Source organism: Cavia porcellus, unplaced genomic scaffold (genome assembly GCF_034190915.1).
Source record: "Cavia porcellus strain 051 isolate PalLab524CR breed Dunkin Hartley unplaced genomic scaffold, mCavPor4.1 scaffold_6, whole genome shotgun sequence".
Taxonomy (NCBI): Eukaryota; Metazoa; Chordata; class Mammalia; order Rodentia; family Caviidae; genus Cavia; species Cavia porcellus.
In genome coordinates this window covers 49880992-49896651 of record NW_026947489.1, presented here as the reverse complement: position 1 = coordinate 49896651, position 15660 = coordinate 49880992, and the positions used below count along the sequence as shown (strand labels likewise).

The following is a 15660-nucleotide window of genomic DNA, read 5'->3' as shown; positions in this document are numbered from 1 at the left end:
GGCTTGAAATACTTTCTGAGTAATGCAGTACCCTCAACCCTTGACCTGGATCTTGGAGACACCAGAACACTGTTCAATGGTTCATATTCTGAGAGTTCTCCAGGGTCATCTTTTTTTACTGTGTGTATAATGTAGTATCTGGGTGTCCAGCATCCATGAAGACTTTAGGCCAGAGAAGCGCAAGATGAAATCTAAACCTAAGGCATAGTTTGTACCTTCAGAGGAAAAATTTGGAGCAGGGACTCTGAAAACCCATGGCAATGTTTGCTAGCAGAGCCCAGACTTTGCTTTGTTCCAGCAGACAAAGGGTTGCAAAAAGAGTTTAGGGCTCACAGCAAGTAACCGTAGAATGAAAACAGTTACATCTAAATCCTGCGTCTCTGTCTCCAGGACAGAGACTGGAGAACTACCAAGCTCCTCCATAAGAAGAGGGTGGGTGGGCTCCTGATGTTGCTCCTATCTACCCTTGAAGATTCTTCCTGGCTCAGGGTCACTTTCCACTGGCCTCAGCCAGGATTGCCCACTTGTCTAATGGAGAAGACCTGCAGGGAGGAGGAATATTGCAGCAAGCCACTCAGCTGAGAGCAAACTGTATTATGGAGTTTTCCCACATTCCTCTAAGGCTGGTAGTCCTCTCTGTACACCTGTCCTGATATCAAAGCTGCCCTGACAAACTCTTCAATCTTATTGAAGTTTATCTTATTTATCTTATCTTATTGAAATGAATCTTATTTAGTTTATCTTATCTTATTGAAGTGAATCTTATTTAAGTTTAGAAAGAACTTTCCCCCAGCTCTTGCACACTTGTTGGTAGCCTAGCAGAAACTGAAAACTTCTCAGCATATGCCTGATAGTGAATCCCAAACCAAGTTACTGTTAACCATTTCCTTCCTATGTTATTTTCCCAGACTCCCTAGAGCTCTTTAGAACCCTGTGACATCACAGTGCCATCTTGTGGTCTGCATGTGAAATCTCATTGTTATTTTCTTTGCAATGGCTTAAGGAATGCAGGTAAATGCCTGCATAGTGTGCAGATTTTATGGGCAGTTTCCTTAGATTTTAATGCAACTCTAATTCGTACCCTGAATTTCAATCCTCATGCTTACTTCTTCATTTTCCTTACATCACATACATCAATTGCAACGGTTAACAGAAACACCAGTGATTTGGAGGCAGATTTATTTATGTCAAACAGTGACAATGGGGATCATTCTCAAAATATCAAGCCCTGAATTCCGAAGGTCTAGAGTTTATATGAGGAAGTCAAGCAGGAAGTACAGAGGCAGAATTCCTTGTCAGTTAGGGATTGTTTTATGCCCTATGCATCACAGTGGCAAGCAGTGTTTAGGAGAGAGGTGCAGAGGGAAGTGAAACAGGAACTAGTACCTGGATGACTAGGAATCAGAAAGTTCCTGGCTGATGAGGGGGTGGTATTTTCTGCTACACAGTCACTGCCTTAAGGTGATTTATTTAAAGCCATTTTCTAAATTAAGAAGGATAGATTGGGAGGAATGTGTGAAAATACTTGGTGTCAAATATTGTTGAAAAAATGAAATGTAAGAAGTATTATTTCTTTTAAATCCATTACTCTGAGATTATAAAGGTTAACAACAAAACAAACATTCAAAACTTTACCCAAACAATAAAGGAGCAAAGGACTGTGCAGATAATGTGATTATGTTCAAAATGGGATCAAATGTGTGAATTTAAATTAAAATAAGGAAAACTGGAGGGTATCTTGCAAGACAACAATCATGGAAGATACAGTGTCTAGTGGTAAACCTTGAGTGGGTAGTATTAAAAATGTACAAAGTCCTTTGACACTAATACAATGACCTGCCCAGAGGGTGTTTACTTAAATGAACAACAGAGAATAGAGGAATCTGAGGACCCACTAGGACAGGGAAGCTCAGCTACCCAGCACACTGTGGGTGGATTAGAGAACTTGTTTATTTTCTTAAGGACCAGCTTAAAGGATCCATTTCCACTCCCTGGAATCTGCTCATGTGTCTCTCTCTGCATTCTGCATGAAGAGAGCAGGCAAGGGAGGTGTTAAGAAGATTTTATCAGTAAACTATAAATGCAGAAAAAAGCAAGAGTTTGTTTAGATGGGGGCACACTGTCAAGGTGGCAGCAGGGAAATCTGCCAAGTATAGTGACTCTTGGAAAAGAAATTTGGTGTACTGAAACACTACAATTCTTGTTAAATGGATTTACAGGAACTGTGATTCCCCTGAAAACTACACAGAGGCATCTGAATTATGGCTGTGTCTGTGCTACTAAATCTCACTCCTGGAGCCCTAGGTTGTTTCTTGAGACTCCCAGACACATGGGAAATATGATCATATAAACTCTGACCATGGTTTTTAATGATATAAACCACAGTTGGGCAAGTAACTTAATTAAAATGTAAGCATTTGAGTTTATAAGAAATAACATGTAACAAATATATCAAATAAAGCAGATTAAAAGAGACATCTTTTTAAAAAATTCAGTGTTTGAATTTTTAAAATCCCATTTTTTTGAGTTGAAAACCTCAGGGTTATCATTTCAAATCAAAAGTCTGGTGTAACAATTAAAACAGTCTGATTTCCATAGTAGTTGCACCAGTCTAAACTCCCACCAGTAGTGGAGAAGGTTCCTTTTATTCTATAGCCCCTCAAGCATTTGTTGTTGGTTGTTTTCTTGATGGTGACCGATTCTTTCTGGAGTGAGACAGAATCTCAGTTTGCTATTAATTTGTATCTCTCAAATGACTTGTGATATTGAGCATTTTTCATGTTTATTCGTCGTTTGTACTTCTGTGTCTGAGAAATGTATATTCATTTTACATGCTTAGTTTTGGATTACGTTTTTACATATGAAGTGTCTGACATTTTGAATTCTTCATATATTCTAGATACTTTAGGCCTTTGTCTGAGGAACAACTGGCAATTTTTTTTCCCATTCAGTGGTTTGTATCTTCCCTCTGTTGGTGGTTTCACTTGCTTTGCAAAAGCATTTTAATAAGACAAAATCCTGCTTCTTAAGTCTCTGTAATATTTCATGTTTGATACAATATTTATTCATAAAGTCACTGCTTATAATTTTGTCTTCAAGAGTTTGGTTTTTCTTTCACAAGTTTTAGTGTTTCTGTTTTAGATTTTATATCCACCTTGCCTTTAGTTTAGTGCATGGTGATTGGCATGACTCTACTTTTAGTATTTGACATTTAGAAACCCAGTTTTTTCAACACTATTTATTAAAGGGGAGGCCTTTCACACAGTGAATATGCTGGGTCCTGCGTGAAAAGTAAGGTGACTTAGTGTGTTTGGAGTTGTTTGTGCATCTGTGTGGACATTCCATAAAAAATAAAACTAGTTATTCACCTTCTTGGAATCTCCCCAAAAGAATTAAAAGCATCACACCACAGGGTTATATGCAAACCTAGATACAGCAGCACATTGTATGACGGTTAAATCTTGGAAAAGTCCAAATGCTCATTAGCCAGTGATTAGATAGAGAAGATTTTTTTTTTTTTTTTTACTACAATGGGACACTACTCAGGCATAAAAAAATGTTTAACTTGAGAATAAAAAATATTTAACTTGATACATTTTGAGTTAAATGATTGCACATTTAGGCCATATTTCAGTAAGATAAATAAGATACATGTGTGTAAATATTGTATTCTCCAGTATGACAAAGTGAGAATGTAAATAAGGACCAAAATGTATAATAGATATTGTAAAATAGGAAGAAAATGTTTGAATGGAAAGGGGAACTGGGAGGGTAGAAAGAAATAAGTACAGAAAGAAGGAGAAAAATTGAAACAAAGGTTTTGTAAATATAAGGAAGGGAAGAAAGGTTGAAGTAAGTGGAATGAGAAAAACAGAAGAATTAGTTTGTAAAATACAAAGGTACAAATTCCCTATAATGACTGTGTTCATTATATAAATCTAAAATGCATTAATACACTTAATTAATTAAAAATCAATTCTTAGAAGATTGACAGGTAATTAAGAATGATTGTGGTGGTAGTAAAAGCATGCTTTAGTTTAGGAATTAGAATGGAAGCATTGGAAAGCAAAAGGAAAATGAAAGAAAGGAATTGCTAACCTAAGCAGAAGAAAGGACAATTCTTTATTGCTATTATTGTGTTCACTCATTTACTATACCAAAGGTAACAAAGTCTTTCACTTCAAAAAGAAAGATGAATTTTTGTGTTTCAGAAAACTCTCACTGTGACAGAGATGTAAGGGAGTCCTGAACAGGGAGTGAATGTGCAGCCTCCAATCTTTCAGCAACCAGATGAGTCAGCAGATGGGATGGTGTCAGGCAGCACACCATGCATGACCCAAGCTAATTTAGGTGAGCAACAATTTTAGTGTCATAGGACAGATCACCCGTCACAGCTGTGACCACGAATGCTAAGATATCCAATCTTCACCAGCTGTGTGGGATTGTGGAGGACATCTAGGACCAAACAATTAATGAGGGTTTCTTTATAGCCAGTATGCTGGCAGAGGTCGTCTGTGGTCTCAAAACACTCTAGATGTTTACTGCTGTTTGTGGAATCTAGGAGCTGACAGGAGAGAAGGAAGTTTGTGAACAGGAAGGAGGTGGCCTTGGCTCACTGTGGCTGCTTGCACAGAGGTACACAGCAGAATCCCCTGGCTGTGCACTTTTGATCTTCAGATGGGAGAAGGTGCCCTCAGTCCTCTCTGTTGAGAACCTCTCAGTAGGCATCCCTGAGGTGTCTGATGGAAGTTCATTCTGAAAGTACATGAGGAACTTCGGGCCTTGTTCTGGGTTCTTTTGGTACCAATAAAGAAAAGTGTGTCCAGAAATTGGATCACACCTGAAAGTTACATTCTGTCCCTTTATTGTGACCTTGTAACTGGGGGACTGGGAGACTCCAGCTTCGGTGTGATCTATGAAGACAGAGGCTGGGAATAGAATGATAAAAACAGTTTTAGTTGCCACTTGCATAAGTCGACACATGCATACACACATGGTATAGGCACACACACACACACACACACACACACACACACACAGACACACACACACACACACACACACACACACACACACACACACACACAAATACGAGAAAACTGCTTGGTTTTCTGTGCACTTACCTATTCCCAGAAGACAGAGGGCAAACCAGGAAAAGAACCTGGTACCCATGGTAGGCTGAGCTCAGAACAGAGGCTCACCAGATCAGACAGAAAAGGAAATGCATCTTTTGACATCACACAGTGGTTCCCACCATGACATCACTTCCTCTCAAAATCCTTTCCACCTTAATAATACATAATTTACATTACAAAATACTAGGATGACTGATTTAAAAATTTATAAGCTAGTTTTTAACAAAAGAAATTCATAGGTAATAAATTTTAAACTTAATGCTGTCTGGATTCTGAGTCCTCACATTTTGTGTTCTTTCACAAGGAAGGTGTAAAAGATAGGATATGCATCTGTGTATGAAGGCATTTTAAGCACAGAAACTTTGCATCCAAAAATAATATTTTCTTTTTCCATTTGCCACTAACACACAACTCCAGGCAAAGTACTTAAATTATATTTTTGACTTTATCACATTTGAATTCAAGGATATATCACACTTTGAAGTGGATATTTCCCCAGCAAGTGAAAAGCAGGTCTATCCGTGTGGACTTTCCCATGCTGGTTCAACAGGTGAATGCTTTTCATAATCCACAGCAGACCAATTCAATCACAGAAATTCACTAACTTTCACATTTCTAAAGCCTGGATTAGGCAACTGGAATCTGGTATGTGAAAAACATTAGGACCCCAAGTCCTAACTTGAGAAATTTGTCTCTCCATTCGTCAATTGAAGACAATGAAAGATCAAAAGTACTTGACTTATCACTTAAATCCAACATATTCAGGCAAATACAATATTTCCACTTTGAAGTTTATGTTATCCTTCGAGTGGGTTTACAGATCACAGTATTCTTGTACACAGTACCTGAGTTAATATTACTTGGCAAAACTCCAGCACCATGGCAATGCATGAAGGAGAAGACAGTAGAAACAGCTAAAAGTGTGCTTCTGAAGAGGGGGACAACTGGAACCTCAGTTGTGACAGGAAAATCCAGAGTGGAGACATTCAATTTTTGGCATCATTCACTTGCCATCCCAAGTGTAGGCAAGTAGGAACTCCTGAGGACCATAGCAGGGTAAGAAGGTGGGTGACTGGAGATATCTTTTGGGGAGAAGCCTTCCTGTGTGAGGTCTTTAAATCAATTACTTAGCCTGGAAACTGCTTTCTAGAATGAAGGTCAAGGAGGCCTTCATTCAGAATTTAGGATGAAATGGTAAGAGACTGCCATTACACTCGGAAGATCATCATGGTCTTGCAAGGAGACAGTGACTGGCAGGTACACAGATGTGCAAAACCCCGAGGCATCCTCTCTCTCTCTCTCTCTCTCTCTCTCTCTCTCTCTCTCTCTCTCTCTGTCCTGCACTCTGTGACTAGTTTACCTCCTCAAATGCTGGCCAAAAACAGTGAGGCTTAGTAAAAGCCATAAACCCATGGAGTACCCCACGTGGGAACAGCGTGTCTAGCATCAGGTTTTCATGAATTTCTCCTGCTCCTGTTTTAGATCTCACCAAGTGGCTGAGGATGCCCTTAGCATCATCCCCCATAGCTCCAGCTTGTGCTTCTGAACCATCCCTCCAAGAGCTCTGCCCACCAGCTCTAACTCCCAGCTCCTCCCTTCCACCTTGATTTTTCTCAGCACTTCTTACATTTGAAATAGGTCTAATTCACATGATAAGCCCTCTCTTCCCATAATGCGGTTAATGCTTCTGTTCCTCTATGGGAGACTTCATAGTGGTATTGATACTGGAAGAGATTTTCAGGAAAGAAAGTTTAGGTTAACATTCTGGAAGCTGAACTCTATACTACCTAGGTTTCTTGTGAAGAAAGCAGCTGAAGGAAAGAGTAGACTTTGCGGGAAGCCTGGTTGTGAAACTGTAAAAGAAGCCAGAGCTGTTAGACATGCACAGGAGATTACCCTTTATATTCCAAAACCCACTGTAGCCCATTAAAGAAAAAGATGTGACTTCTCATATGTAATATTTGATCTCTGCCATGTTAGTGTGCAATCTAGGGTATTTTGTTGTTGGTTCATGCTTCCATTTTGTCAGTCAGTCACTCAACCTTTCTCTGTAAGATAGTGTTGTAGTTAGGGGTTGTGAGGAGAACAATCAAATGCTGACATGGAGTTTATAATATTATTTTATGACTGTCAGGCAGAATTAGCACTAGAAAATGCAGCAAATCTATGCACAACACTAAAGATATAGAATATGTAGCCAAGGTCCTGAATCCTACAGCAATGTTTCACATGATTCCAGGTGAAGACCCAGAGCTCATGAGAATGTCTCTCAGGAGTCCAGCTGGAGGTCTAGAGCCCATAAGAAAGACTCATGCAAGTCTTTTTGTGGATCTGTGCTGGGAAGGATCAAAGATCAGCAGTGCAATCTAGAAAGTGTTTGCCAGCAGGGTAAAGGATCTGTGCTGGTAGCTTTAGTGATCTACACTAGAGCCAAGGAGTCATGTTCAAAACAAAGACCTGGGATGTTTTGAAAAGGACCACAGCCATCCTCAGCGACATGGAGGTCTGAGTTCCTTCAATGATAGTCACAGTCTAGTACATGCCAGGAAGCCAGTGTGACTAGTTCATTCTGGAGATTAAGCAGCACATGTCATCCCCTCTGGAGCCAGGAAGCAATGCTCAATATGAGGACCAGAGCTTCTCCAGGAGAACCAATGGCTCAAACATCATCACTTATGAGAATCCACAATGCCTCAGTGCCTCAGCAACTCAATGTCTTTTTACTCCTTCTCCATGTCTCTATTTATGCAGGCAAATTTCCTCAGGTGAAATATCTACTCTCAGGACCATGGTGATTTAATTCTGCTGGCCTTAAGTTGACCACAAGCTTTTAATCCATAACATATGGTTTCTCAATACAGTAAGGTGAATTTGTAGGGGAGTAAAGAGACAGTGACAGTCCTTAAAATACAGTTGAGTAGAAAAATAATCAGCCAAGTTCTGAAAAATTATTTGTGCTCAATTCTTTTCACATGAGGTCTTGTGAAGTTATAGAAGGGAGATTGAGCTTGGTAAGAAGGAAAGGAACTTCCCTTAGGAGCATCACTGAGACCTGAGGTCCAGGTGCGTCTTTGCCTCTAGGAAATGAAAAGCTCTGTGCCAGTGGAGGCACCATTGCCTGGCACTGTGGACATAGGGGTAGGTAGAGAATTCATGAATAGAACTCAAACCGCACAGGAAATACTTCCCAGAGTCAATAACTGAGATCACCTCTTATAAAAAGTGTCTGCACGTCAAAAGAAATCTCTAGCACAGTGAAAAGAAAACCCACAAACTGGGAAAAAATATAAGTGAACTGCCCCTCAGACAAAGGATTTCTGTCTAAAACATATAATGAATTTAAAAAATTCAGACCTCCAAAATTCAAAGACCCAAGCCAAAAGTGGGCATCTGAGATGAATAAACAATTTTCAGAGGAAGAAATACAAATGGCAAATAAATATATGAAAAAATGTTCATCAACATTGGTCATTAGAGAAATGCAAATTAAAACCACTTTGAGATTTCATCTCACCCCTGAAAGAATGGCCGGAATCAAGAAAACCACCAACAACAAATGCTGGAGAGGCTGTGGGGAAAAAGGAACTCTCCTCACTGTTGGTGGGAGTGTAGACTAGTGCAACCATTTTGGAGATCAGTCTGGAGTTTTCTCAGAAAGCTGGAACTGGAAGCCCCATTTGACCCAGCTATACCACTTCTAGGCATATTCCCAGAAGAACCGAAAGCATCATACCACAGTGATATGTGTGCACCCATGTTTATAGCAGCATAATTTTGTAATAGCCAGATCTTAGAAACAACCTAAGTGTCCATCAACTGAGGAATGGATAAAAAAGTTGTGGTATTTTTATACAATGGAGTACTATTCAGTTATAAAGAATGATCACATTGATACATTTATAAATAAGTGGATGCAGCTTGAGACCATACTCATAAGTGAAATAAATCAAACTCACATGTATAAATACTGAATAGTTTCCCTAGTGTAAGAAATGATAAGAATACATAAAAGTATGTTGTAATCATGATTCCCATCATATTGGTTTGAAGCCATATAATGTTTTCACTCATTAATTGCAATGGTTTTAACCAGGGTTGTTCAATTTTAGTATGTATGATAGTACTAATAGCTATTTTGTCTTTGTTTGTTTGTTTGTTTGTTTGTTTTTGTTGTTTTTATCGGTACCAGGGATTGAACTCATGACTGCCTGCTTGGAAGACAGGTGCTTGTGCAGCTGAGCTAAATCCCTAGTCCCAAGAATAGGTATTTTGAAGAAAACAACACAACATAAAAGGTAGTCCTGATTTAATATCACCTTGTTTTGAAATCCCATCAAGCAGTTGTACATCTGTTTCCACTGGTTTTAACATGTTGTATCTTACTATATTTTACTATATGCAATAGTATAAATAAAATTTTTTATAGGCAAAGAGATAATATAGAAGCCATAGTTTGTTTTCTATTAGCTGGTTCTAAATACCCTGAAATTCTTTCATTCTCTTGAATGGCTTCACACTGTCTTGATATGCTTGATTCTATAGCATACGAAGTTATACTCAAATAATTCAAGGAAAGAGGCATTATGGTGACTATTATTATATTAGATTATCTGGTGGTGAAACACAATGATGCTTAAATTGTTCAGTTCTGACCTGCGTTGTTCTGTTACAATGTCCTCTTTTATCTCAATCTCCCCCTTTTTAAAAAATTAATCTATTTTTCTCATTTTTTTAATTAAGGAAAAACTAAATTAAAATTAGTCAGATATATTATAGTCACTTTTTTGTTTTCCTATTAACCTAATTTGAACCCAGTGTTGCTCTCCCCATCTTATTCTGTCTGATTATACTATATTCTATTTTGTTTGATAGTATCAAGTTTGAGGGTATAGGCAACCACTTTGAAGGCAATAAGATATACTATGATGCCCATTCTGCTTTGACTATTATCTTTTATTTAAAGTCCTGTATGGTCTCTAGTGTAGGTCTTATTGGTCTTGTTCTGTACTGTTTTGATCAATTCTATGATACCTGATGGTGTAGGCAACTCAATTTAAAAATAGCAAGAGGCACAATGGTAACCACTTTTGATCACCTGGTATTTTATTTTTGTATCATGTACTATGCCCATCCTTCTGTTCTAGCTGACTCTGTTTTGCTTAGTCACGTTTGATTTTATTCTCTTCAAAAAAAATAATAAGAACTATGGGAGTAAAAAAAACCCTGAAAATTGTAATTGTTATTGTAAAAAAGAGAAAAGGAAGTTGGGCTAAGGGATATAACTGCAGGTATGTTTGAGTGTGTAGGATGGAAAACCATATTACTGAGATTTTGCTGGATCATTGAATGGAACTGTCTCCAATATCCTTGTATGAATGTCCACTTTATATCCTTTAATTTTATAATTTGAACAACTGTTTCTAAGAAGACAGTATGTAACCTATTAACTATTGATTTCTTACTGTATATTTTTTCTTGATATTTTGTGTTACTTGTACCCTTTTACTGCTTTGTTTTTTATGCCCTTTCTTTTTACACTTTAAAATAAAAAAAAATAGAGCCTGAATAACAACAGTTTCATGGTACTTCAAAACAAGATGATATTAAATCAGCACTAGCTATTACGATGTCTTGTTTTCTTCAAAAATAGCTGTTCATATCGTCACAGACAGTAAAATCAAAGAGCCTGGAATGAAACCACTCCAATTAATAAGTGAAAACTTTGTAATGCTTCAAAGTCATATAATGAGGAATCATGATTACCTCATTCTTTTATGTATTTATATCATTTCTTACACTAGGGAAACTATTTGGTATTCATACATGTGAGTTCAATTCATTTCACTTACGAGTACGGTCTCAAGATGCACCCATTTATTTATAAATATCTCAATGTGATCCTTCTTTATAGCTGAGTAGTACTCCATTGTATTAAAATACCACAATTTTTTAATCCATTCCTTGGTCGATGGACACATAGATTGTTTCCAAGGTCTGGCTATTACAAATTATGCTGCTATAAACATGGGTGCACATATATTCAATCAGTGCCAATGGGGATCATCCCAGAATATCAGGCCCTGATTTCTGGAGGTCTAGAGCTTATATGAGGAAGTCAAGCAGGAAATACAGAGGCAGAATGGCTGGTCAGTTAGGGATTTTTTTATGCCCTATGCATCACAGTGGCCAGCAGTTTCTAGGAGACAGGAGCAGACGGAAGTGAAAGAGGAACTAGTACCTGGGTGACTAGGAATTGAAGGATCCTGGCTGGTGATGGGATGGTATTTGCTGCTACATAGTCACAGCCTTAAGGTATTTTTTCTTAAAGTCATTTTCTAAACTAAGAAGGGATAGTTTGGGAGGAATGAGTGAAAATACTTGGTGTCAAATATTGTTGAAAAAATGAAATGTAAGATGTATTATTTCTTTTAACTCCATTGCTCTGAGATTATAAAGGTTAAAAACAAAACAAACATTCAAATATTAAGACAACAATTATAGAAAATGCAGTGTCTTGTGGTAAAGCTTGAGTGTGTAGAATTAAGAATTCACAAATTCATTTGACACTAAAGCAATGACTTGCCTAATGGGTGTCTACTTATATGAGCAACAGGGAACAGAGGAATCTGAGGACCCACTAGGACAGGGAAGCTCAGCTACCCAGCGGACTGTGTGGTGGATTAGAGAACTTGTTTATTTTCTTATGGCCCAGCCAAAAGGAGCCATTTCCACTCCCTGGAATCTGCTCATGTGTCTCTCTCTGCATTCTGCATGCAGAGAGCAGGCAAGGGAGATGTTAAGAAGACTTTATCAATAAACTATAAATGCAGAAAAAAAGCAAGAGTTTGTTTAGATTGTGGCACACAATCAGGGTGGCAGCAAGAGAGTTCTGCCAAGAATAGTGATTCTTGGGAAAGCAATTTAGTGTACTGAGACACTACAATTCTTGTTAAATGGATTTACAGGAACTGAGATTCCCCTGCAAACTACACAGAGGCATCTGAATTATGGCTGGATCTGTGATCCTGTCTCACTCCTCGAGCCCTTGTTGTTTCTGGAGACTCCCAGACACATAGGAAATATGATCATATAAATTCTGACCATGCTCTTCACTGATACAAACCACAGATGGGCAAGCAAATTAATTACAATGTAAGCATTTGCGTTTATAAGAAATAACATGTAACAATACCTATATCAAATAAAGCAGATTAAAAGAGATATCTTTTTAAAAAATTCAGTGTTTGAATTTTTAAAATCCCATTTTTTTGAGTTGAAAACCTCAGGGTTATCATTTCAGATCAAAAGTCTAGAGTAACAATTGAAACAGTCTGATTTCCATAGTGGTTGCACCAGTCTAAACTCCCACCAGCAGTGGAGAAGATTCCTTTTTTCCACAGCCCCTCAAGCATTTGTTGTTGGTTGTTTTCTTGATGGTGACCAATGCTTTCTGGAGTGAGACAGAATCTCAGTTTAGTATTAATTTGTATCTCTCAAAACCTGTGATATTGAACATATTCATGTGTATTTGCCATTTGTACTTCTGTATCTGAGAAATGTACATTCTTTTTAGATGCTTATTTTTGGATTACGTTTTTACATATGAGGTGTCTGACATTTTGAGTTCTTCATATATTCTAGATACTTTAGGCCTTTGTCTGAGAAACAGCTGGCAAAATTTTTCCCCATGCAGTGGTTTGTATCTTCACTCTGTTGGTGGTTTCATTTGCTCTGCAAAAGCATTTTAATAAGACAAAATCCTGCTTCTTAAGTCTCTGTAATATTTCATGTTTGATCCAATATTTACTCATGAAGTCATTGCCTATAATTTTGTCTTCAAGAGTTCTGTTTTTCTTTCACAAGATTTAGTTTTTCTGTTTTAGATTTTATATCCATCTTGCCTTTAGTTTAGTGCAAGGCGATGGGCATGAATCTACTTTTAGTGTTTGACATTTAGAAACCCAGTTTTTTCAACACTATTTATTAAAGGGGAGGCCTTTCACACAGTGAATATGCTCGGCCCTGTGTGAAAGGTAAGGTGACTTAGTGTGTTTGGAGTTGTTTGTGCATCTGTGTGGACATTCCATAAAAAATAAAACTAGTTATTCACCTTCTTGGAATCTCCCCAAAAGAATTAAAAGCATCACAACAGAGGGATATATGCACACTTAGATATAGCAGCACAATGTATGATGGCTAAATCTTGGAAAGTCCAAATGTCCATCAGCCAGTGATTAGATAGAGAAGATGTGTTTTTTTTTTAAATACAATGGAATGCTAATCAGGCATAAAAAATGATTAACTTGAGACATTTCGAGTTAAATGATTGTACATTGAGGGTATATTTCAGTAAGATAAATCAGATACATGTGTGTAAATATTGTATTCTCCAGTATGACAAAGTGAGAATGTAAATAAGGACCAAAATGTATAATAGATATTGTAAAATAGGAAGAAAATGTTTGAATGGAAAGGGGAACAGGGAGGGTAGAAAGAAATAAGTACAACAAGAAGAAGAAAAATTGAAACAAAGGTTTTGTAAATATAAGGAAGGGAAGAAAAGTTGAAGTAAGTGGAATGAGAAAAACAGAAGAATTAGTTTGTAAAATACAAAGGTACAAATTCCCTATAATGAATGTGTTCATTATATAAATCTAAAATGTATTAATACACTTAATTAAAAATCAATTTGTAGAAGATTGACAGGTAATTAAGAATGATTGTGGTGGTAGTAAAAGCATGCTTTAGTTTAGGAATTAGAATGGAAGCATTGGAAAGCAAAAGGAAAATGAAAGAAAGGAATTGCTAACCTAAGCGGAAGAAGTGACAGTTCATTATTGCTACCATTGTGTTCATGCATTTACTATAATAAAAGTAACAAAGTCTTTCACTTCAAAAAGAAAGATGAATTTTATGTCCTGCAGAAAACTCTCACTATGACAGAGATGTAAGGGAGTCCTGAACAGGGAGTGAATGTGTAGCCTCCAATCTTTCAGCAACCAGATGAGTCAGCAGATGGGCTGGTGTCGGGCAGCACACCACGCATGACCCAAGCTAATTCTGGTGAGGAACAACTTCAATGTGATAGGAAAGATCACCTGTCACAGCTGTGACAACCAATGCTAAGATATCCAAGCTGTACTGGGCTGGGGGAGGACATCTAAGACCTAACAATTAATGAAGATTTCTTTCTACCCAAATTTATAACCAGTATGCTGGCAGAGGTCTTCTGTGGCCTCACAAGACTCTAGATGTTCACTGTTGTTTATGGTTTCTAGGAGCTGACAGGAGAGAAGGAAGTTTGCGAACAGGAAGGAGGTGGCCTTGGCTCACTGTGGCTGCTTGCACAGAGATATACAGCAGAATCCCCTGGCTGTGCACTCTGGATCTTCAGATGGGAGAAGGTGCCCTCAGTCCTCTCAGCAGAGAACCTTTCAGGAGGCATCCCTGAGGTGTCTGATGGAAGTTCATCCCGAAAGTACATGAGGAACTTCGGGCTTTGTTCTGGGTTCTTTTGGTACCAATAAAGAACAGTGTGTCCAGAAACTGGATCACACCTGAAAGTTACATTCTGTCCCTTTATTGTGACCTTGTTACTTGGGGACTGGGAGACTCCAGCTTTGGTGTGATCTATGAAGACAGAGGCTGGGAATAAAATGATAAAAACAGTTACAGTTGCCACTTGCATAAGCCAACACATGCATACACACATGTGCATAGTCACAGACACAAAAATACAATAAAACTGCGTGGTTTTCTGTGCACTCACCTATTCCCAGAAGACAGAGGGCAACCCAGGAAAGGAACGCAGTGCCCATGGCAGGCTGAGCTCAGAACAGAGGCTCACCAGATCAGACAGAAAAGGAAATGCATCTTTTGACACCACACAGTGGTTCTCACCATGACATCACTTCCTCTCAAAATCCCCTCCACCTTAGTAATACGTAACATACATTGAAAAATACTAGGGTGACTGATTTAAATATTTATAAACTCGTTTTTAACAAAAAAATAATTCATAGGTCATAATTTCTAAACTTAATGCTGTCTGGATGCAGAGTCCTCACATTTTGTGTTTTTTCTCAAGGAAGGAATAAAAGATAGGTCATACATCTGTGTATGAATGCATTGTAAACACAAAAACTTTGCATATAAAAATAATCTTTTATTTTTGCCTTTTCCCACTCACACACAACTCCAAGCAAAGTACCGAAATTATGTTTGTTGGCTTTATTACATTTGAATTAATGAATATATCACCCTTTGAAGTGGAAATTTCAACACCAAGAGAAAAGCAGGTCTATCCATGTGAATTCTCCCATGCTCGTTCAACAGGTGAATGCTTTTCGTAATCCACAGCAGACTGATTCACTCACAGAAATTCACTAACTTTTATAGTTCTGAACCCTGGATTAGGCAACTGGAATCTAATATGTGAAAAACATTAGGACGCCAAGTCCTAACTTGAAAAATTTGTTTCTCCATTGGTCAGCTGAAGACAATGAAAGAAAAAATGTACTTGAGT

The 15660-nt window shown here is 37.9% G+C and overlaps 1 long non-coding RNA gene and 1 gene segment (V, D, J or C); both read right to left on the bottom strand.

The window, feature by feature from the left end:
- Window positions 1-4624: 4624 nt before the first annotated feature.
- LOC134476440 (uncharacterized) lies at window positions 4625-5181 on the bottom strand. The gene is made up of 3 exons (XR_010048079.1): window positions 5124-5181; window positions 4873-4928; window positions 4625-4755 (listed from the first exon to the last, which is right to left on the bottom strand). It is a non-coding gene; the product is annotated as an uncharacterized LOC134476440 (long non-coding RNA).
- Window positions 5182-14394: 9213 nt separating this feature from the next.
- Window positions 14395-15030, bottom strand: LOC134476438 (T cell receptor beta variable 7-2-like). The segment is given in 2 exon segments: window positions 14395-14780; window positions 14905-15030. Coding segments are annotated over 2 exon segments (420 nt in total).
- Window positions 15031-15660: the final 630 nt, after the last annotated feature.